Source organism: Scyliorhinus canicula, chromosome 4, assembly GCF_902713615.1.
Source record: "Scyliorhinus canicula chromosome 4, sScyCan1.1, whole genome shotgun sequence".
Lineage (NCBI taxonomy): Eukaryota > Metazoa > Chordata > Chondrichthyes > Carcharhiniformes > Scyliorhinidae > Scyliorhinus > Scyliorhinus canicula.
In genome coordinates, this window is record NC_052149.1 from 145,199,309 (window position 1) to 145,224,638 (window position 25,330).

Below are 25,330 nucleotides of genomic sequence, written 5' to 3' on the forward strand. Positions count from 1 at the left end.
ATGGGACTGAAAGAATGTGACACAGATTGCTCAGGAAGTTAGCTGTCAATGTAGGATTAGAGGGATACCGCAGCTGGTACAACGCATCGAGTCTGAAGCATATCGCTAATTAAAACAAAATGGTCACCTCCACACTACTATCAGACACATTAGCCTAGAAGACCACTGAACACACTGACAAAAACAAAGCAGTCACTACCAAAAATGAAACAACAACTTAGCAATGACCCCGCTAAGAAACTGGGGATATGAAAAAGCAAGTAATTACACCAGAACCAACATGCATAACGTAAGTTGAAGTAATATCCAACGTTGACTCACAAATGGCGGAGGAAAGAATCCAAAGGTATCTGAAAGCTTGAATGGGAGATATAAGTGCTGAAGGCACTTGGGGTAAGACACAGAGAACAAACCCCAAAGCATTGTTTCTTGCCATTCTTTTACACATCTGTTGGTACCTGCAATGGGCCATGGTTTTGGCTTTCTATTTAATCTTCAGGGGCATTTGGTGAATTTAGTTGAACATTATCCTTTATTATACAGTTTGAAAATGAATCTCCCATTATACATTTTAAGATTTTTTTCCCCCCTTTCAGTCACTGTGGTAAATAAAGACTGAATTTACTATCTTTCTAAAAGAGCAATGCAGACACACAAATTGGCAGCCTGTCTGAACAAGAAAAAATGCAGCCACTTATCACGGGCTGACAGTCAGAGGGAGCAGGTTATTATTTAAGCAGAAGAGGATTTTTGTTCTTGAGCCTGTGTTTAATTGTTCCATATTTTCAGGCTTTCTTCACGGATGCTTATTCACAAGAGCACCCAGGAGATTGGGACAAACTGACTCAGCTCAAGGATCTCATAGCTTGGCAGGTAAGAAAGACAGCCTTGATCAGAGTCATCGCACTCATTGTACAGAACCAAAAATCTCAAACCCATTTACACTGTCCATATGGAATCTGCAAACCCATTCAGACTTGCATTGGATTGGGTTGGATTTGTTTATTGTCACGTGTACCGAGGTACAGTGAAAAGTATTTTTCTGCGAGCAGCTCAACACATCATTAAGTAAATGGGAAGAAAAGGGAATAAAAAGAAAATACATAATAGGGCAACATAAGGTATACAATGTAACTACATAAGCATCGGCATCGGATGAAGCATACAGGGTGTAGTGTTAATGAGGTCAGTCCATAAGAAGGTAATTTAGGAGTCTGGTAACAGCAGAGAAGAAGCTTGTTTGAGCCTGTTCGTGTGTGTTCTCAGACTTCTGTATCTCCTGCCCGATGTAAATTGGTAAGAGTGATTAAGCCGGGTGGGAGGGGTCTTTGATGATTATGCTGCCCGCTTTCCCCAGGCAGCGGGAGGTGTAAATGGAGTCAGTGGATGGGAGGCAGGTTCATGTGATGGACTGGGCCGTGTTCACGACTCTCTGAAGTTTCTTGCGGTCCTGGGCCGAGCAGTTGCCATACCAGGCTGTGATGCAGCCAAATAGGATGCTTTCTATGGTGCATCTGTAAAAGTTGATAAGGGGTAATGTGGACATGCCGAATTTCCTTAGTTTCCTGAGGAAGTATAGGCGCTGTTGTGCTTTCTTGGTGGTAGCATCAACGTGGGTGGACCAGGACAAATTTTTGGAGCTGTGCACCCCTAGGAATTTGAAACTGCTTTCCAGATGGAGCAATTCGCAAACTCTATAGATCGTTAAAACCCAAGCATATGTTCACACACTCCATACAAAATCACACCACCCTAATCATTAACACTCTCCATATACAATCCCTGAATCAATACGCCCTCTCCAGAGACAATCCCTAAACCAGGTCACACTCTCCATATACAAACCCTGAACCAATTTATACTCTCCATATACAATCCCCAAACCAGTTCACACTCTCCATATACAATCCCGGAACCAGTTCACACTCTCTATATGCAATCCCTGAACCAGTTCGCACTCTTCATATACAATCCATAAACCAGTGCATACAATCCCTTAACCAGTTTGCACTCTCCATATGCAATCCCTGAACCAGGGCACACTCTCCATATACAATTCCTGAACCAGTTAACAGTCTCCATATACAATCCCTGAAACAGTTTGCACCCTCCACTGAGGTGTAGGCACACTCACAGTTCTGTTAGGGAGGGAGTTCCAGGATTGTGCCCCAGCGACAGTGAAGGAACAGTGATATATTTCCAAATCAGGGTGGTAAATGCCTTGGAGGTGAACCCCCAGTTCGTGGGGTTCCCGGGCATCTGCTGCTCTTGTCCGTCTAGATGGTAGTGGTCATGGATATGGAAGATGCTGTCTAAGAAACCTTGGCTAGTTACTGCAGTGCATCTTGTAGATGGTAGACATGGCTGCCACTGTTCAGCGGTGGTGAAGGGTTTAAATGTTTGTGGAAGGGGGAGCAATCAAGCAGGCTGCTTTTTCCTGGATGGTATTGAGCTTGTTGAGTGCTGTTGGAACTGCACTCATCCAGGCAATTGGAGAGTATTCCATTACACGCCTGACTTGTGCCTTGTAGATGGTGGACAGGCTTTGGGGGGGTCAGGAAGTGACTTACTCACCCTAGGAATCCTAGCCTTTGACCTGTCCTGGTAGCCACATATTAACATGGTTAGTTTAGTTCAGTTTATGATCAATGTAAACTGGGTAATTGTAAAAATATGTTGTTTGTGGAGGATTCAGTGATGGCAAGTACTGCTTGATAGCACTGTTGACTCCTTTCATCACTTTCGTGATAATGTTGACTGGTAGAGCAGTAATTGGCTGGTTTGGATTTGTCCTGTTTCTTGTGTACAGGACACATCTGGACAATTTTCCACATTTCCGTCTGGATGCCAGTGTTCAGCTTGGCTAGGGGTGTTGCAAGAGCACAGGTCTTCAGTACTATGGTCGGAATATTGTCAGGGCCCATAGCATTTCCAGTAGCCAGTGCCTTCAGCCGTTTCTTGATATCACGTGGAGTGAATGTTATTGGCTGAGGACTGACACCTGTGATGCTAGGGCCCTCAGGAAGAGACTGAGATGGATCATCCACTTGGCACTTCTGGCTGAAGGTTGTTGCGAATGCCTCAGCCTTGTCTTTTGCACATATATGCTGGGCTCCACCACCATTCACGGCTGGATGTGGCAGGACTGCAGAGCTCTGATCTGATGCGTTTGTTGTGGAATCATTTAGCTCTGTCTATTACTTGCTCCTTATGCTGTTTGGCACACAAGTAGTCCTGTGTTGCAACCTTTGCCAGATTGACACCTTATTTTTTGATATGCCTGATGTTGCTCCTGGCATGTCCTCCTGCACTCTTCATTGAACCAGAGTTGATCCCCTGACTTGGTGGTAATGGTAGAGTGGGGGATATTCCAGGCCATGAGGAGGCAGATTGTGGTTGAATACAATTCTGCTGCTGCTGATGGCCTACAGCATCTCATTGGTGCCCTGTCTTAAGTTGTGAGATCTGGTCGAAGTTTATCCCATTTAGCACGGTGGCAGTGCCACACAACATGATTCAGGGTATCCTCAATATGAAAACGCCACATTGTCTCCACAAGGACTGTAGGGTGGTCACTTCTACCAATACTGTCATAGATAGATACATCTGCAGCAGGCACATTGGTGAGGATGAGGTCAAGAATGTTTTTCCCTCTTGTTGGTTCCCTCACCACCTGCTGCAGTCCCAGTCTACCAGCTGTGTTCTTTAGGACCCAGCCAGCTCGGCCGGTCGTGGTACTACCGAGCCACTCTTGGTGAAGGGCATTGAAGTGCCCCAACCAGAGCATATTCTGTGTCCTTGCCACCCTCAGTACTTCTTCCAAATGGTGTTCAACATGGAGGAGTACTGATTCATCAGCTGATGCTGGCTGGTACATGGTAATCAGTAGGAGCTTTCCTTGCTCATGTTCAATCTGAAGCTGTGAGATTTCATGGGATCCATTGTGGATGTTGAGGACTCCCAGAGCAATTTGCTTCCGACTGTATAACACTGTGCCACCACCTCCGCCCAGGAATAGTGATAGTGGTGCCTGGGACATTGTCTGTAAGGTATGATTTTGTGAGTATGTCTATGTCAGGCTCTTTCTTGACTAGTCTGTGAGACAGTTCTCCCAATTTTGGCACAAGCCCCCAGATGCTAGTAAGGAGGACTTTGCTGGGTCAACAGGGCTGGCTTTGCCGTTGTTGTTTCCGGTGCCCGGATCGATGCCCCGCCTCAATTTCATTCCTTTTTTGTGAATACAACTGAGTGGCTTGCTAGACCATTTCATAGGGCATTTAAGAGTCGACACATTGCAGTGGGTCTGGAGTCACATGTAGGCCAGACCAGGTAAGGATGGCAGATTTCCTTCCCTAAAGGACATTAGTGAACCAGATAGGTTTTTGCTACAATGGTTTGATGGGCATCATTAGTAATTTCAGATATTTTATTGAGATTCGAACTCGGGTCCCCAGATCATTAACCTGGATCTCTGGGTTACTAGTCCAGCAACGGTGCCACTATGCTATTGCCACTGCCTCCCACACTCTCCATTTACAATCCTTGAACCATTCACACTCTCCATATACAATCCCTGAACAGTTCACATGCTCCATCTACAATCCTTGAAACAGTGCGCACTCCCCATAGACAATTCCTGAACCAGTTCACACTCTCCATGTACAATCCCTGAACCAGTTCATAACCTCTATAAACAATCGCTGAACCAGTTCAAAACTCTCCATATACTTTTTAATTATTATTGTTAATTCCCCAATTAAGGGGAAATTTAGCCTGCCCAATCCACCTACCCGGTACATCTTTGAGTTGTGGGGGTGACACCCACACAGACACGGGGAGAACGTGCAAACTCCACATGGACAGTGACCCGGGGCCGGGATTGAATTTGGGTCCTCAGCACCGTGAGGCAGCAGTGCTAACCACTGCACCACCGTGCTGCCCCAAAACTCTCCATGTAAAATGCCAGAACCGGTGCAAACTCCCCATAAGCAATCCCTGAACTAGTTCACACTCTCCATGTACAATCCCTAAACTAATGTGCACTCTCCATATACAATCCCTAAACTAGTGCATACTCTCCATATACAATTCCAAAACTAGTTTACACTTTCCATATACAATCCTTGAGCCAGTTCACATTCTCATAAATAATAATCTTTATTAGTGTCACAAATAGACTTACATTAACACTGCAATGAAGTTACTGTGAAAATCCCCTAATTGCCACATTCCAGAGCCTGTTCGGGTACACTGAGGGAGAATTGAGAATGTCCAATTCACCTAACAACCACGTCTTTCGGGACTTGTGGGAGGAAACCGGAGCACCCGGAGGAAACCCACGCAGACACGGGGAGAACATGCAGACTCCGCACAGACAGTCACCCAAGATGGGAATCAAACGTGGGCCCTGGCGCTGTGAAGCAACAGTGCTAACCACTGTGCTACCATGAATTCCTGAACCATTAAACACTCTCCATATATAATTCTTAAACACATTCACGCTCTCCATGGACAATCCATAAACCAGTTCACAAATTCTGCGCAGAATCTCAACATACAAAACTATTGACACTCTCCAAATAGGATAACAAAAATAAAATCCATTTACGTTCTCCAAATAGAATCTAAAATCCAACACCCAAACACGATCCCATATGGAATGTTAAAACAAAATCACACTTCCTGTGTAGAATGCATAAACACAAACCAATTCACACTCTCCACATTGAATCCCCTAACCCTTTCATACTCTCCATATGGAATTCCAAACCAATATACTTTCTTCATATCGAAACCCCAAACCCATTCGTAGTCTTCACATGGAAACACCAAACCCATATACACTCAAAGCATTCACAGTTTCCAAAGAGGATCTCCAATTCCATAAACACTCTCTGTATAGAACCTCCAATCCCATATACATTATCCATATTGAATCCCTAATCCTATTTACACTCTCCAGATAAAATCCCATGAGCCATTCATGCTCTCCTTATAGAATCCCCAATCCATATGCACTCTCCATATAGAATCCGCAATCCTATTCACACTCAACATATTGAATTGCCAATCCCCAATACACTCTCCATATAGAATCCCTAATTCCACATACACTTTCTATCTAAAATCCCTAATCCCATATACACTCTCCATATTGAATCACCAACCCCAAATACACTCTCCATATAGAATGCCCAATCCCACATACAATCTACATATAGAATCCCTAATCCTACTCTCCATATGGAATCCCCAATCCCCTATGCACTCTCCATTTAGAAGCCCCAATCCCATATAGACTCCAATATAGAATACCCTACCCCATTCACAATCTCCATATACAATTCCCAAACCTATTCACAGTCTCAATGTAGAATCCCCCACACCATATACACTCGCCATATAAAATCCCAAATTCCATACACACTTTCCATACATAATCCCCAATCTGACAGGCACTCTCCATATAGAATCCCCGATCCCATATACTTCATATATAAAGAATCCCCAAACCCACATATACTCTCCATTTTGAATCTCCAAATCTATTCACACTGTCCATATTGAATCCCCAAACCCATTCACACTCTCCATATAGAATCTCCAATCCCATATCCACTCTCCATATAGAATCCCCAAACCCATTCACACTCTCCATATAGAATCTCCAATCCCATATAGACTCTCTGTAAAGAATCACCAATGCCATACAGACTCTCCGTAAAGTATCACCAACCCCATATGCACTCTCCATTAAGAATCCCAAATCCATTGACACTCTCCATATAGAATTCCCAAACCCATTCACACTCTCCACATAGAATCCCCAATCCCATATAGGCTCTCCGTAAAGAATCGCCAAGCCCATATGCACTCTCCATTAAGAATCCCAAACCCATTCACACTCTCCATATAGAATCCCCAAACCCATTCACATTCTCCATATAGAATTCCCAATCCCATATCCACTCTCCATATAGAATCTCCAATCCCATATAGACTCTCTGTAAAGAATCACCAATGCCATATAGACTCTCCGTAAAGTATCACCAACCCCATATGCACTCTCCATTACGAATCCCAAACCCATTGACACTCTCCATATAGAATTCCCAAACCCATTCACACTCTCCACATAGAATCCCCAATCCCATATAGACTCTCCGTAAAGAATCGCCAAACCCATATGCACTCTCCATTAAAAATCCCAAACCCATTCACACTCTCCAGATACAATTCCCAATCTTATATCCACCCTCCATATAGAATCCCCAATCCCATATACACTCTCCGTATAGAATCATCAACCGCACACCTTGTCTCCATATTAAATCTCCAAACCCATTCACATGCTCTGGATATATTACTTTCAAAAATTGCTGGGTAAATCTAATATCCAATTTGAATGAAGTGATTAAGAATTAAATTCTCAACCAAACAAAAATGACCAGGTAGTATAAATGGGTAACTGAGAGTTGTCAAGTCTTTAGATGTCTTCTTGAAAGCTACATCAAATGGCCTCCACAAGCCAAGCCGCCTCTTTTTTCTCAATTTCACTATTTGTATAATCACTAAACAAAGATTTTCAAAGAACAAAGGGGCAATATGTAACGTTTCATTTTAAATGTCCCATCATTTATCTCCTGGATTGCTTGCCACACTGTTGGGTTATTAACCACCGCTTCCTAAACACAGGTCAGACAATTGGAGTTACATTATTGTTCCCCCCCCCACTCCGAGCTCTGGGAACGTTGGTGAATATTTCCTTCTGAATCTAATCACACCAGCAAAAACTAATTTTCCCGAATGGTCATGCAGTATTATCTGACTGGCTCACTTTAACTCATCCAGTGGATGATTTCAAGGGGCTTGCCTCTCAGATGTTTGCTAATATGCTATTTGAGGCCTGTTTTTTGAACATTATCAAAGCAGAAAACTCCTCTGCCAGTTAGTTATGCCGCTGGAACTCCCCCGCCCCACTTCAAAATGCTCAATATGCTGCAGTATTGCCAAACTCCACTAGGTGGCAGTCAATGACTGCAGAGTGCCCTTCTATTCTTCAGGAAAAAAAGGCAGCTTTGGCATCAGATTTGTCGGTTGGTTTAAAGAAGTTACACAAGACAATTCAGTCACAATCCTAACTGATCACTTGCTCGATGGTTACAGCTATGCGTCGGGAGGCAGTGGTGCCGTGGCATTGTCACTGGACTAGTAATCCAGGGACCCCAAGGTAATGCTCTGGAGACCAAGGTTCAAATCCCACTATGGCAGATTGTGGAATTTGAATTCAATACAAATCTGGAATTAATATTCTAATGATGACCATGAAACCGTTGTGAATGTCTCCAGACCCACAGCAACGTGGTTGATTATTAAATGCCTTCTGAAGTAGTCTAGCAAACCACTCAGCCCCAGGGGCAACTAGAGATGAGCAGCAAATGTTGGCAGCCTATCCACTTCCCATGCAGGAATTTTTAAAAATTCTCTGTTAAGGGGGTGATCTGACTCTGCACTCATGGTGATGATCATGCTCTCAGTTTTTCTTTTGCACCATATAGCATCCCAGTGGTTTGGTGTTGGGCTAGCTCACCAAGGTGCTGCATTGAAGTCTCACCAAGAAAGTTGTGAAATTGTGGTGTTTTGTGGTGATGTGTCCATAGAATCTCCATAATACAGAAGGAGGCCATTCGGCCCATCAAGTCTGCACCGACCCTCCGAAAGAGCACGACTTAGGCCCACTCCCCTGCCATTCCCCATAACCCCACCTAACCTGCACATCTTTGGACTGTGAGAGGAAACCGGAGCACCCGGAGGAAACCAACACAGACATGAGGAGAAAGTGCAAACTCCTCACAGCCAGTCACTGAAAGCCGGAAATGAACCCGGGTCCCTGGCGCTGTGAGGTGACAGTGCTAACCACTGTGCCACCGAGACCATAAAAAATAAAATGTCCAACAAAACTGTCAGATTGCCAGTAAAAACCCTGCTGGCTCTCAAGTGCTGCCCTATCTGGCCTCATCAATAATTAATCCCTGTTGATCACTATGTAATTAATTATTGCCTCCAGAAGTGGCTTTGCAAGCTCACCGATTAAAAAAAAGCATTGCAACAGAGTATTGTACAGAATTAGGCCGATCTTCAAGTAGCCCCATGACGTTTTTTATGCTCCACAGGAGTTTCCTATCCTTCTACACCTCACCGAACTAACAAGTCCTCCTATTCCTTTCTGCCACATTTGATGATCTAGTTTCCACTTAAATCATCTTTGTTCTTCGTCAAAATGTGCTACCTCACACATATTATCGAATGACGTGCGCTGATGAAAAGACATTAACCTGAAACTTTAACCCTGTCTCTCGCTTCACAGACGCTGCCTGACCTGCTGAATATTTTCAGCATTTTCTGTTTTTATTTCAGGCTTTTGCCATTTTGAGCTTTTCGATTATTTTTTTTAATAAATTTAGATTAGCCAATTATTTTTTCCAATTAAGGGGCAATTTAGCGTGGCCAATCCACCTACTCTGCACATTTTTGGGTTGTGGGGGCGAAACCCATGCAGACACGGGGAGAACATGAGCTTTTCGATTATTGAAGTTAATTTGCCAATTACACAACTATCCTGCATATCTTCCACCTGTTTTGATGCTATTTTCATCTGCTGTAACATTCCAATGTGGAGTCATCTGCACGTCTTGAAACTATACTCCTAATCCTTAATCCAAATCCATCTACGTAACTGGCGAACATCATTTTCCATCATGGGCCCATTCTACGAGGGAGGCTAGCATCTTAGGGCAACTAAGTGGTCAAACTGTCGCTACTTTTTATTCCTTAATGGTGTCATTGGAGATGATAACATTTGTTGCCCATCCCTAATTGCCCTTGAGAAGGTGGTGGTGAGCCATCTTCTTGAACTGCTGAGGTCCAGGTGGTGTCGGTATACCTACAGTGATGTTAGGGAGGGAATTCCAGGATTTAAGACCGAGTGATCTCTCCGATGAAAATCACTGCCCGAGGGAAGGTAAGGGTGGCCAATAAATATGGCCTTGCCTATGCCACCAATACTCCATTTGCCTCAGTTGGCCTTTTCCACACCTTTCATGGAAGAGACAGCCAGCTCATTCATCATCCCAATACCAGACTTTTTTTTAAATTTAGATTACCCAATTATTGTTTCCAATTAAGGGGCAATTTAGTGTGGCCAATCCACCTACTCTGCACATCTTTGGGTTGTGGGGGCGAAACCCACGCAGACACGGGGAGAATGTGCAAACTCCACACAGACAGTGACCCAGAGCCGGGATCGAACCTGGGCCTCAGCGCCGTGAGGCGGTTGTGCTAACCACTAGGCCACCATGCTGCCCTTACCAGACTTAGGGCAAGAGAGCCAGGACTGCACTTGTTTCTTCTGCTGTATTTTGAATAGCAATGTGCTAAGAAATTTCTCATCTTTCTCTTCACAAGGTTCCACTGCTTGAAAAAGGAATACAGCTTCACAGAAAAAGAGTGTTGGGTGATCTTCAACCTTTCCACGACCGGATGGAAGAATGTTTCCAACAGTTAAGAATTAAAGTACAGAAGGAGTATGGGTTAAGGGAGCTGGTAAGTGGCCGAGGATCAAGGTGCCTGGGTTCCCTTTCATAGAATCCTTACAGTGCAGAAGGAGGCTATTTGGCTCATTAAGTCTATACCGACCCTCTGAAAGAGCACCCTACCTAGGCCCACTCCCCTGCCCTAACCTTGTAACCTCGTTACCGCACCTAATCTTTGAACACTAAGGGACAATTTAGCATGGCCGATCCACCTAATCTGAACATCTTTGGACTGTGGGAGGAAGCCAGAATACACAGAGGAAACTCACCCAAACACGGGGAAAATGGGCAAACACCGCACAGTCACCCCAGGCCCGAATTGAACTCCGGTCCTGGCGCTGTGAGACAGCAGTGCTAACCACTGTGCCACCTTTGCTGAAGAGGACAACCTTTTCTTTCTTTGTATTCCTTAACATGCACACTAGAGGAGGAAGGATGGTTGGGTGGTGGTGGTGTGCAGGGAGGGAATTATTTTGCCTCTCTGACCCTGGAAGCGTTCTACCTCCCTCTTCTAAAATGGGTCACCCCATTACTGGGCCGCAGATTCATGGCGCCACAACTAACCCCAGCTGGCGTCCACAAAAAATTATTGATCCAGGCGAGACCCCTTGATCTGTCAACATCCAGCTGGAATACTCCCAAATTGTCACAAACCCAGGTGAGGAGGGATGACTGGCTCCGTGTCTTTATTCAACCCACCCTCTGCTGGTAGCAGCAAAGGTTTAATCTGATAAGGCTCCCGTTCCCTTGGGTATATTTTCCAGACCCAATGGTTATGTTTCCAAAGAAGCCAATTTGGAACCATAGAATTCCTACAGTGCATTGAGCCGACACCGACCCTCTGAAAGGGCACCCTACCTAGACCCATCCCCCACCCTATCCCTGTAACCCCATCTAACCTGTACATCATTTGACATGAAGGAGCAATTTAGTGTGACCAATCCACCTCATCTTCACATTTTTGGACTGTGGGAGTAAACCGGAGCACCGGAGGAAACCCACGCAGACACGGGGAGAATGCGGAAACTCCACACAGTCACCCAATTCGGAATCACACCCGGGTCCCTGGTGCTGTGAGGCAGCAGTGCAGTGCTAACCACTGTGCCGCCATATATATCCAGCCTTTCCTTGAGTTAAGGTAGAGTAAGTTTATTAACTACTAAAAAAAATGTAAGGAGAAATGTTAAAACTCATGCACCTACCGATTAGAAATAAATATAAAGAAAAAGTTATATGGAAGACCTTGAGTTGCGAGAACTAGATGATGATGAGTTGCAACCAATGTGATTCTTTCCAGTAAAGTTGACTTCTGCTGTCGAATTGTTGGTTCTGTGATTCGATCGAGATATTTCAGTTCCTGTTTACAGTCATTGCACAGCCTTCAGTGTGCGCAGTAACTTCTCTGCCGCTGTTCCTCAACACACACACAGCAGGCAGGCAGCAGGCGAGAGCGAGAGAGTCCCAGACGACTATCAGAAGAATCTCCTTGGCAGGTCAAGCAACCCAGTTTTTAATCCTCCAGATGTATTCCACCTGGGATGTACTCATCTTTCTAGGCCATTATAGCCAGGGACCTTGAGATGAGGTCATCATTAGGTACCGTTATGTCCCAATCTTAGAATGTTTTTTCTTGCAAGTACCTTGGATTGTCTGGCAGCACAGGAAGGTGGTGGTCACACACATCCTGTCAGTGGCCAATGGGGCAATCATCAGCCATCCTCGGTATCTCGTGTCTATGTGAAAAAATATGTGCAAAAATATACAACTCGAGTCCTTTTAAATTCAAATAGTTGCCTTGAAATATCTCTGCCCACTAATTTGACACCTGTCTTGGCCCATTCAGCAAGCTTTTAATGGGCTTAAGATTTTGAAGAAGAAAATAATAACTTTGCAACCACCAGACATCTCAAAGAGTCTTACAGCCAATGAGGCCCTTTCTAAAGAGTGTTTAATGCTGTAACAATGCAACAGCCAATCTACACACAGCAAATAGGCATGTGTTAACGACCAGATTATCTGTTTTTGTGATGTTGGCCAATGGATGAATATTAGCCAGAAAATCTTCTTCAAAATAGTGACGCGGAATTTTTTACATCTGGCCGAGTAAGTCTTCGGTTTAACGTTTTATCCAAAAGTTAACACCTTCAACAGTGCAGCACTCCCTCCATACGGAACTGCAGTATCAGCTTTGATTTTACTCTCACGCCCTGGAGTGAGACTTGAACATGGAACCTTGTGACTCAGAGGCAGGAGTGCAGACAATTTTATTTGCATCGTAGGGAAAGGAGTTGTTTATGAATAAAAGATGGTGCAAATCAACCCAAGATGGATAAACGGTTCATGTTTTCTTTGTTGATGTTCGTCGAGGGATGAATGTTGATCAGACATTGAAGTGCTGCCGTAGGATCTTTAACACCCACTTGATTAGGGACTTGTTTTAGGTGTCATTAAAAAGTCAGCACACCCATCAGTGCAGTGTTGAGAAGATTGAGGATTGTTTCTCAATAAAAGCCTGACTTTCTGGCAATAAGCGTTGCTAACTTGCACATAGCAAGGACCCACAAATAGCAGTGAGGTAAATGACCAGATAATCTGTTTGGTGGAGGTGTTAGTTGAGAGATGAATATTAGTAAGGACACTGGAGGAAGTCTTCTCTCATAAAGAGTGCCATGGGATCTTTTCAATCCATTTGACAGGGCGTAGGGGTCCTTGGTTTAAAGACTCATCTGAAAGACAGCGACTCTGGCAGTGCAGCACTCCCTCACTACTGCATCAGGGGAGTCAACCTGGATTAGAATTTCTGACTCATGTCTGGCTCAGGTCTGACAGTGCTGCCACTGAGCCAAGGCTGACCGAGAATACATCACTTGACTTCTCACTCTTGAATTCTTTCTTGAATTTACCTTGCAGCCCGATGTTGATGACAAACGGACAAGCCGACCGAGGTCCATGTTGAGATCCTACCGGCAAGTATCCATGATTTCCCTTTCATCCATGAACGCCGAATGCATCACGCCAACCAAACTGACTGCGGACAGGTGAGAACAAGTGGCGATTTCACTGTGGACAGTTTAATACAGAATAATTGATCATCATTGGACATACAAACTTCTCTACAACCTCAGATTGAAAAGACCATCTTTCTACCATGTGTGGAATGTATATTCTGGGAGCCACATGTATTGAGATTAACGTAACTGAGAGGGTCTGTACAGATACACTCACCCACCATATCTCTCAATCCCACACTAACCACCATATCCTTCACTCTCATCTCACACGCAAAGCATTCGCAATAAAGCAGATGAACTAATTGCACAAATAGATGTAAACGGGTATGATATAATAAGAATTACGGAGACATGGCTGCAGGGTGACCAGGGATGTGAACTGAACATCCAGGGGTATTCAGTATTTAGGAAGAGCAGACAAATAGGAAATGGTGGTGGAGTTGCATTGCTGGTTAAAGAGGAGATTAATGCAATAGTGAGGACAGATATTAGCTCCAACAATGTGGCATCTGTATGGATCGAGATGAGAAACATCAAGGGGCAAAGAAATTTATAGACCCCCAAACTGTAGTGCTGATGTTGGGAATGGAAACAAACAGAAAGTAGCGATGCATATGATACTTATGGGTGACTTTAATCTGCAGATAGATTAGGAAAGTCAAATTAGTCACAATATCATTGAGGAGGAATTCCTGGAGTGTATACGGGGTACTTTTCTGGATCAATATATTGAGGGCCAACGAGAGAATTTGCCATCCTAGACTGGGTACTGTGTAATGAGAACGGAACCATTGGCAATCTAGTTGTGCGAGACCCCTTGGGGATGAGCGACCATAATTTGACAGAGTTTTTCGTCAAGGTGGAGAGTGACGTACTTCATTCTGAGACTAGATGCGCTGAATATTAATAAAGGAAACCACGATGATATGAGGCGTGAGTTTGCTATGATTAATTTAGAAACATTAATTAAAGGGGTGACTGTGGATTGTCAAAGGCAAACATTTAAGGAACGCATGGGGAAACTGCAACAGTTCTTTAATCCTGTCCGGCACAAAAGTAAAATGAGAAAGGTGGCCAGACAATGGCTTGCAAGGGAAGTTAGAGGTAGTATTAGATCCAAGGAAGAAGCTTAAAATTGACCAAGAAAAACAGCAGGTATGAGGATTGGGAGTAGTTTAGAATTCAGCGAAGGAAGACTAAGGGATTGATTAAGAAGGGGAAAATAGCGTACAAGAATACGCTTGCAGGGGACATACAAACTCACTAACATAGAATATACAGTGCCGAAGGAGGCCATTCGGCCCATCAAGTCTGCACTAACCCGCATTAAGCCCTCACTTCGACCCGATCCCCGTAACCCAATAACCCCTCCTAACCTTTTTGGACACGAAGGGCAATTTATCATGGCCAGTCCACTTTACCTGCACGTCTTTGGACCGTGGGAGGAAACCGGAGCACCCGGAGGAAACACACGCAGACACGGGGAGAACGTTCAGACTCCGCACAGACAGTGACCCAGTGGGGAATCGAACCTGGGACCCTGGCGCTGTGAAGCCACAGTCCTATCCACTTGTGCTGCCCACTGTAAATGTTTGCATAGAAATGTGAAGGGAAAAGGATGGGTGAAGACAAATGTAGGTCCCTTACAGTCAGAAACAGGGAAATTTGTAGTGGGGAACAAAGAAATGGCTGAGCAACTAAGTTCATAATTTGGTTCTGTCTTCACAAATGATGACATAACAAAATACCAGAAATGTTGGGAATGCAGGATTTAGGGACAGGGAGGAACTAAAGGCGATCAGTATTAGAGAAATAGTGTTGGGAAATTTGATGGGATTGAAGTCTGATAAATCCCCAGGAATGTAATATCTCCAAATTTGCAGATGGCACAATGTTGGGTGGGAGGGTGAGCTTTCAGGAGGATGCAGAGATCCTGTAGTGTGAATTGGACAAGTTGAGTGAGTGGGCAAATGAATGGCAGATGCAGTACAATTTGGATAATTGCAAGGTTATCCCCTTTGGTAGCAAAAGCAGGAAGGGAGACTATTATCTGAATGGCCATGAATTAGCAGAGGCAAGTGTGCAACAAGTGTCCTCATATACAAGTCACTGAAGTAACCATGCAGATAGTAAAGAAGTCAAATGGTATGGTTGGCCTTAATAGCGGGAGGATGCGAGGACAGGAGCACGGATGTCTTGTTGCAATTATACCCATTCTATCCCTCACTCTCACTCTACCCACTTCATCTCTCACTCCCACCCTGCACACCCTATCCCTCGCTCTCATCCTGTCCACCCTATCGCTCGCTCTCACCCAATCCAACCTATTCCTCAATCCTACCCTATCCGCCTACCCCTTACTCCCACCCTAACCCTCATTCTCACCCAACAGACCCAATTCCTCAATCCCACCGTATCTCTCACACCCACCCAATCCCTCCTATCCCTCACTCTCACCCTCCCACCCTATCCCTCAGTAACTGCTGTATAGTAACTAATGGAGTCCGGGTATCAGAGTCTGGGTTGTATGGATAGGCTGGCTGCAAGAGAGTTAGAAATGTTGCTGTTTCTCAGCAACTTTTGAGGTTGTCTGGTGAGCCATGAGGTTTGACCTGTAATGTGAATGATCTCATCTCAGTCAGGAAGTTTGATTCTCCATTCCTTCACCTTAGCGGGATTCACCATTCCCACTGCAGTGAATGGAGATTTAGCGGAGGGCCAAATTCTCCGTCCTCGCTGGCAACGGTAGCGAGGTAGACTCACAATGGAGAATCTCACTCATGGCCTACCAGGGAATATCGCCTCGGCCTCTAGACCCCTTCAGAGTGATCTTTCCTGAGCTTGGAAATGGTGCGTGTGTGTTTGTGTCTTTCGTAGAGAAATCCCTGCATTTCCCAGAGCCTTGTATCTTTGTCGGATTTATTGGCCGGGTTAAGGCCAATGGTGAAAGCCCTCAAAGTTAAGTACACTTACATCATCCACCACAAAAGGCCTCAGGACAAAAGAAGTTGAGGGAAGCCATTTTTTCTCAGGCATGCCCTCAACAATTACTCATTGAAGTGCTGCAGAAACCTGGCAGACAATTCCATCAAAGATTTTTTAAATGTCCAAAGGATTAATGCACTGGGCGGGGTCTTCCAGTCCTGCTGCTGTCAACGGGGTTTCACATTGTTTGTGCCCTCCACTGTCCCGGTTCGAATGGCTGCAAACTCCCACGCAGTGTGCACAAACTTAACAGACATTGAATGAGAACAAGTTAGGTTTGCTGTAAAGTTAGAGGCCCGTCAATTGCTCACAAGGCAGATTCAGGTAAGGGAGACTCACTGGTGCACACGTTTTGAACAAGAGATTTAGATGTGACCCCTCTCTCTGCACTGGAAATGGTGCGTGTGTGTTTGTGTCTTTCGTAGAGAAATCCCTGCATTTCCTAGAGCCTTGTATCTTTGTCGGATTTATTGGCCGGATTATATCACTTTAATAACCTGTGTTTGTGTCTCCAACACCATGAAAATAAGATTATTCCAGGTCGGCATTGCTATTTCTGTGCAAAAAGTTCCTCCGTGTTGTGTCTGACATCCCTTCCGCCAATTTGAGTTTGCCTCACCTTGGACTGGTATAGACATTGTCCAACCGTATCATGGGTTAAGGGCACATAATCCAGCTTGTTCACCAGGATGCTGATCAAATTATTTTGCCGTTTTTTAAGATCAGGTGACTAATTTACCTCACATGAATCCTCTCTGTCGCTTCCAGCAATGTGATTCCAGACAGCCCCAGGCCCATTGTCAGGTCTGAAGAAAAGGCAGCAGATCGGGCCATCAAAGAGGATGGGGAGGTCAAACTAAGGAAGGAGAGAAAGAGGCAGAAGAGGAGCAGTGTGCTGTTTGCAGACTGCAAGGCAGAGCCTTCAGAAACCAAACGGGTAAGCAACATGTGATACTGCATAGGCCGAATTGAATGCCCGCCCACAATGGCAAATTTGGTGGCAGCAGGGTGGCATTTAATAATAATAATTTTTATTGCCACAAGTAGGCTTACATTAATACTCGTGGGAGAAAACCAGAGCACCCGGAGGAAACCCATGCAGACACGGGGAGAATGTGCAGACACCGCAAAGACAGTGCCCCAAGCCGTGAATCGAACCTGGGACCCTGGTGCTGTGAAGCAACAGTGCTAACCATTGTGCTACCATGCCGGCCTTTAGTCTGACAGGAGGGTGGGCGGTTAGGAACACAGCCACCTTTCTGCCTTCACCCCAATTAAGTCTAGTGAGGTCCATGAATGTCTTCCTGCTTCACCACCAGTAGAGGCCCTTAAGTGACCAATTATTGCTCACTTAAGGACTTGATTCCACTTCTGCTTCATCCAGCGGCAGACAGGGGTTTGCCATAGGGAAGCACAACAAGCAAACCCTCGTTGGGTTGCGTGGTGACTAGAGGTATACACTGGAAGCTTTCAATGGTTGATAAAGGGGTTTATTAATGAAACGCAAAGGCAGTTAGATAACAGGCACAGAACACTATACAATAGGTCTGTAATCTTCGCTGCTCCACACCACCCGGCTTCCTGTTCCCAGAGCCCCGCACAAATCCACCATTGACAGGGGTTCATGTGCTCCCACACGATTGGCCCCAAGTGGGTCATATGGTCAGTGGAGTTGCCCCTTAATGGGCCTCACCCCCACAGGTTGCTTGCTGTCTCCCAGTCATTCTCACCTCCAAAGGCACTCAGTGCCTGATTGAGGGAACTGGCACTAGACAGTTGGAGCCTCACTGATATCTACCGGACTACCCTTGCATCCAAACCCCCTAATCCTCCCATTTCTCCACCACCCTACCCTGGAATCTTCTCTCCTGTATGGCTATGTCCATCCTCAATCATATGCCTTGGATGGATGTCATATAATAATAATCTTTACTGTCACAGGTAGGCTTAGGTTACATAGAGGCTGGTTTAGCAGAGTGGGACAAACAGCTGGCCTGTAATGCAGAACAGGATCAGCAGCGTGAGTTCAATTCCCGTACCAGCCTCCCCGAACAGGCACAATGAAGTTACTTTTTACAGTAACTTCATTGAAGCCCACTTGTGACAATAAGCGATTATTATTATTATTATTAATAACACTGCAATGAAGTACACGGAGGGAGAATTCAGAATGTCCAAATAATCTAATAGCACATCTTTCAGGACTTGTGGGAGAAAACCGGAGCACCCGGAGGAAACCCACGCAGACACAGGGAGAACGTGCAGACTCCACACAGACACTGACCCAGCCGGGAATCGAACCTGGGACCCTGACGCTGTGAAGCCACGGTGCTGCCCACTGTGCTACCGTGCTGCCCTGTCATTCCAACAAATGTCACTGCCTCCCCACTTTGGTGCTGTTATTCGATACAGCTGTCGGCCACTGAATTGCCGGCAGCTCTCGGCGGGAGGGCTCAGCCGGAGTGTATTCCGCTCAAGTTCCTTGGGTGAAGGCCTGCCTCTGTCCTGTCAAATGCATGATTTGCACTTAGTTCGCCAGTCTTTCCTCATAAGAGGTGATGCAGGGTTCTCACCAGTTTTCCCATCATCTCCATTAAATACTGCTCATGGGTATTGGAGAAGCACAGTGCAGCAAAGAATAGTAAACCCATAAACAGCCATGCAGCTGGTTCTGAGCTGGTTGTTGGCATCACAGAACCATTGAAGCGACTAATCTCAATGCACTATGCTCTCCAACTGCTCTCTTCAAATGTTTATTCAACACTTGTCCCTTGAAAGGTGCAGTGATCTTAGCTTCAAACACTTATGACGGCAAAACATTCCCTGTTGCAGCAGCTCTCCATCTGAAGACATTTCTCATTTTATTTTTAAATACATGTCGAGTATCCAATTACTTTTTTTCCAATTAAGGGGCAATTTAATGTGGCTAAGCCACCTACCCTGCACACCTTTGGGTTGTGGGGGTGAAACCCATGCAGACACAGGGAGAATGTGAAAACTCCACACGGTCAGTGACCCGGGGTTGGGATCGAACTGGGGTCCTCAACGCCGCAGCAGCAGTGCTAAACACTGTGCGTCCGTACCGCCAAGACATTTCTCTTCATATTTTCCCTCTCTCCTTTTAAACTGGTGATTTTTAAACTTATTTCCCAGAGTCATTGAGTAGGATTTTTTAAAATCCTTGACAACTGACAACTTGCACACAAAATATTTACTCACTTGTTTGAAAAAAATCGTATCCGTACTGGCCGGACTGTGCAAACCCCAATGGATGATGAGTCACAAAGGCTGTCAATTATTGCACCTTTCCCTCAACCTCATCCCCTCTTTGCGCGCCGCGCCCCCCCCCCCCCCCCCACCCCCACACACACTCAAAAGCCCACCTCCATGTATTCTCTGCTGGATGAGCACACTGCATTTCATGTCTTAAGTGCATCCTACGTATCTACAGGTTGTCATGAGAATGTCGCTTTAAGAAATGTTTGGCTGCTCATGTTACTGAAGTGATGTCAGAGTGTGGGTGGAGCTGAGCTCTGGTTCTGCTTTTTAGTTTCACTTTGAGAAAAGCTTGGGTGTGTCTGTGTTTTTGGTTTCGTTTTTCAGTGTGTTGCAGCTGAAGTCAGCCAAAGCAGCCATACTGTTGATCTCTGCCATGAAGGACTATTTCTTAATCATTTGGTGAATTCAGAATTATAAATGTTTTCAGTATTGAATGTAAACCCTGATATGCTTCTGTTTAGAGGTTTGTTAAGTCTTCTGGGTGTTAAAAGGACAGCATACAGATTACTTAGTGTTGTATACTTTGGGGGGTGTATTTGAATTAATGGTTGCTAAGATATCCACTGTTTGTTTTAAAAAGGTTAACTTGAGTTCATAGAATAAACGTTTTGTTTTAAAAAATACTGGTCCATTTCTGCTGTACCATACCTGTAGAGTGAGCCGTGTGCTCGCCATACCACAATCTATTAAAAGTTGTGGATCAGGTGAACCCCATGATACACTTTGGGATTCTCTAAACCCTGGCCCATAACAAGGTCAAAACCTGACCCAATGACACTGTCATGGAGAACCATGGGGAGCTCTGTGCCATCCCCATGGCGGGAATTCTCCAGCCATGGGGATTCTCCATTCTCACTGGCAGCACACCCCCACCTGCAGGTTTCCCGGTGGGGTGGGCTGGAGTGGCTTTAATGGGACATGCCATTGACAAGCGACGGGAGCAGAGAATCCCGCCACCAGCGAACGGTGTGCCGCTGAGGAACACCTGTCTGGTGGGGCTGGGGAATACCGCCCCATAACATTGAGCCTTCAACCACCAAGACAAAAATATGGCGTGTGAACTCCAACATCTCATTTAACTTGTGCATTAAAGTTTCAGTGATAAGTTCTCTCTCCTCATGTAAAATTGGAGTGTTGGCTCAAAGAGACTTGAGTTATGTCTAATCACTAATTGAACAGTGACTCTCGGCACCATTTAACAAAAAAACAACAGAGTCCTGATTTTGGCTCAAATAATGGGGTGTTTTTCCAAGCCTGCAGCGCCAAGAACAACAAATGAAACAGTATATTTCGGGGGCTGGGTCATCTGAGGGAACGCCCTGCCAAGGCTACACTTATCTTACTTTCCGCTCAGCTCGCTAGTGCAGGATGAGATCAGGGCACCTCGATCTCTCGATCCCCGCCACACCTCCAGACCCCCCTAATGCCCTAACTTAGCGATTCAGGGCTCCTCCTCAACCCACCTCACAAGGGCAGGACACCCCCATGCCCGATCCCCAGCATGGGAAATCGGGCATCTTGGCACTGTCAGCCTGGCACCCTGGCAGTGCCCCTCCACCTTGGCAATGCCACCGAGGCACCCTGGCAATCTTTTGAGAGATTTAACAGCCTTGTCATGTCACCGAGTTGGGTGCAACGAAGCCATTCGATCACTCCCTATATCATTTACAACATCGAGGGCCGAAGGGCCTGTTCTGTGCTGTACTGTTCTATGTTCTATTTACAATTCAACAGTGCTGTAACTGAATGCCAGGTCACAGCCCAATGTGAACTGAGTTGCCCAACCTCATAATCTCTTCGATATTTTCAAGTTTCACTTTCAACGATGTTTGTACAGACATCCAACAAAAAGGAAAAATACAAGCTGCACTTAAAAACACAGCTGTGTTTGGCCTGGTCCCAGCCAGTTCCTCCTGGATTTGGTTTGGCCACAGCTCAAAAATAAAGTCTCACTCTGAGGCCACAATTTGCTTTCTGTGAGAAATAGAGATTTTGTACTTCTGTGCAGGAGACAATTTTCTGAATTTAGGCTGGGCCAGGTTAGCGCAATGTAGAGGGATCAAACTTTACTCTGTATCCAAATTGTGTTGTACCTGCCTTGGGAGTATTTCATTGGATAATGTAGAGGGAGCTATACTCTGTGTTCAATGCGTGCTGTACCTTCCCAGGGGTATTTCATGGGACTGTGTAGAGGGAGCAGAGGGAGCTTTACTCTGTATTCAATGCGTGTTGTACCTTCCCAGGGGTATTTCATGGGACTGTGTAGAGGGAACTTTACTCTGCACCCAATCCGTGCTGTACCTGCTCTGTGGATATTTCATGGAACAGTGCAGAGTGAGCTTTACTTCATATTCAACCCAAGCTATACCTGCCCTCGCAGTATCTCATGGAACTGTGTAGAGCGAGCTTTAATCTTAGTCAACCCCTGCTGTACCTGGTTACGAGAGTGTAAGAAGAGCTTTACCCCTCTAACCTGGCTTGGAAGTATTTGAAATGGCCATGCAGATAGATCTCCACTGTGTATCCAACTCTACTGTTCCTCATTTGGGAGCATTTAATATTGATACTGATTGTCTGAATAAAGAGAGTTTAATTCACCATGACCAAATTCCTTGCCTTGTTGACCATATGCTTACACCACCTCCACCACCTCTCTCCCCCCCCCCCCCCCCCCCCCCCCCACCACTCTGTAATCCAGTGCTGATTCATGAAGTTATTTTTGCCATTTTCAGCTGTCGCGAAAGCAGGAATTCAGGAGTGACACCAACTTGTCGGACCAAACGGAGAAGCGCCCAGCCTCTGTGCTGAAGCAGATGAGCTTTGCCAGCAGATCAGTGCCAACAATCCCAGGTATCGTGAGGGCAAACTCTGGGATCTCCCTAAAGGTTACCGCAAAAAAACCTCACCTTCTCAACTACATTCTCTCGAGTTAGGAAGGAGGAATTGTAGTTTTAAAATAAGACCATTTTGTTCACTTTCTCCCATCCTTGTTATAATAATGATAATCCTTATTAGTGTTACAAGTAGGTTTACATTAACACTACAGTGAAGTTACTGTGAAAATCCCCGAGTCGCCACATCTCGGTGCATGTTCGGGTACACGTCGGGAGAATTCAGAATGTCCAAATGACCTAACAGTACGTCTTTTGGGACTCGTGGGAGGAAACCAGAGGACCCAGAGAATACCAATGCAGACACAGGAAGAACATGCAGACTCCACACAGACAGTGATCCAAGCCGGGAATGGAACCTGGGACCTCGGCGCTGTGAAGCAATAGTGCTAACCACTGTGCTACCGTGCAGGATTCTCCAGTCCCCCAGCTATGTGTATCCCGGCGGCGTGCCGCTCGCTGGCGGCGGGATTCTGTCTTCCCGCCGCTTGTCAGTGGGATTTCCCATTGAAGCCACCACACACCACTGGGAAACCCGTGGGCGGAGGTGCACTACCAGCGAGAAAAGAGAATCCCAGCAGCCGGTGATGTCTGACCAAGGTTTAAATTCTGATAAAAGGTCATCTCTCCAAGGATGCTGCCTGACTTACCGACTATTGGCAGCAGTTTCTTTTTTCTTTTATTCTGGGTACACACTGTTTTCAAATTGACCCACAAGTTGTCGATTTACTTAGAACTGAGGACGTTTTTCCAAATACATTTCCTTTACGCGCACTGATATCTTCAATATATTTCAAATCCTTTCCAGCTCTGATTTTTGCGGTGGCAAACGGGGGTGAAGACCAAACCCTTGACCAGAATGCAATGAAGAGGATGAGTCATCCGATGTTTGTGCTCTCCCCTGATGACTATGAGGGAGAGAAAAAGAGCAACCCCAAAAGTAAAAAACCTTCATTCTTTAAGAACCGGGTGAGTCTTTGTTCTTTTGGTCCAGATTCGGGAATATCTCAATTCTTAGAACCCAGCATGCAATTGAGGATTTTGGCTGCGATGTCACATTGGATATGGTCAATCTCACAGTGAAGCTGTGTCAGGCTCCGTTAATATGGCAGGATGGGGGTCTTTCTAATGGTTAAATGTACGTTGTGATATTGTGCCATTGTATCCAGGAGGTTGCTGGCCTGTACACCAACACATCAGGACTGTTGCAACACTCAGTTAAATTATGGCAGTCTGCACCTCAACTCCATTTACTTGGCTTTGATGCATATCCCTTGATACATTTACCCACCAAAAATCTATGCCTCTTCATACTCTTCAATTTTAATTGTCCCAAGTTATCACAACCTTTTGGGAGAGAGAGTTCTAGATTTCCACTATCCTTTGTGTGAATGAGAGATTTCTGATTACACTCCAAAATGCCTTTGCTCCGACTTTAAGACTGTGTCTGCTAAATGTGGATTCCCTCAACAGAGGAATTAGTTCCTTCCTTATTGAATTTCTTTATCACTCCCAAGCTCCTCGATTAGATAACTTGTCATTCTTCCATATGCAAAGGCATGGAAGTTAAGTTTGTGGAACCTGTCTTCATAATTTAGCTCCATGGCTGAAATCATCCCAGACCCTTGGAGGCAGGAGGCTGAGAATCTAATGCAAAATCTTGTCATGATCGCTTCCCAATGCTGTCCCATCTCCAGGTGAGTTTTCCAGGAAGTGTGTGGGGGATTGGGGCCTGCCGCGAGATTCAGCTACACTCTCCACGGATACAGGCTGTGGTGAACGTATTGTACTAACCATTCACCACTGTATTACACTGTATCACGCTGTTGTCCATGTGGGCTCCACCTATGGACCATTGTACAATATTACACAGAATGTATCATGTTGGTGCCCTTGTGACTCCGCCCCTGGCTCCGCCCCTTGAGGGAAGGTATAAAGAGCAGCTGTCCTGTAGGTGGCTGTCACTAGCAGAGCAGTTGCAGGCAGGCACTGTTCTAGTCGATTAAAGCCACTGTTCACTTCAACTCTCTGTCTTGCGTGAATTGATGGTCGCATCACAGGCATCCAATATAGGCAATTAAGGCCATTTCTGCACACCAATGGAACTCTCCAGGGATGGGATAGGAACCCCCCACTGAGTCCAGAGCCCGTCAACAATTTGGAGGCAGCCTCCCAGTAGGAGATCGAAGCCTGCTCCCCATTCCCCTATGACGGAACGCAAGTTTGAAACAGTCAAAACCATTCTTGTGAAGGAGCTGACCGTCCATTCTGATAGCACTAACATGACTGGGGCTTCCATGTTGTGAAATCTACTGCATCTTTTCAAGACAACCTGCACTTTGAGGTGCCTCCACATTCAGATTCTGCCTCAGCAGGATCTACCTCGCCTAGTGGAAACTGTAGACGGCCTGCCTGTCAACCATTTCCTTGGGCCTCTCCCAAACTTGAAACCCTATATTCAGTTACCTAATTCCAGCTGAGGTGGTACAAGTGACCTCAGTTCCTTTAAGCTAACATCAGTGTGTAAAGACAGGAATCAAATTGGGCTCATGCATGATGTCCCCATTTCCAT

At 45.4% G+C, this 25,330-nt stretch overlaps 1 protein-coding gene and 1 long non-coding RNA gene across 2 annotated transcripts in view; one reads left to right on the plus strand and one right to left on the minus strand.

The window, feature by feature from the left end:
- LOC119965058 (dedicator of cytokinesis protein 2-like) overlaps positions 1–25,330 on the plus strand; it is a 759,716-nt gene that overhangs the window by 732,438 nt on the left and 1,948 nt on the right. The window contains exons 46-51 of the mRNA XM_038795299.1: positions 790–873; positions 10,465–10,602; positions 13,503–13,630; positions 17,357–17,525; positions 22,600–22,717; positions 23,567–23,727. Coding sequence (XP_038651227.1) covers positions 790–873; positions 10,465–10,602; positions 13,503–13,630; positions 17,357–17,525; positions 22,600–22,717; positions 23,567–23,727 — 798 coding nt within the window. The remainder of the gene's footprint in view (positions 1–789; positions 874–10,464; positions 10,603–13,502; positions 13,631–17,356; positions 17,526–22,599; positions 22,718–23,566; positions 23,728–25,330) is intronic.
- The window catches only part of LOC119965061, a 100,466-nt gene that overhangs the window by 8,246 nt on the left and 66,890 nt on the right, over positions 1–25,330 (minus strand). The gene's annotated exons all lie outside the window — the stretch shown is intronic.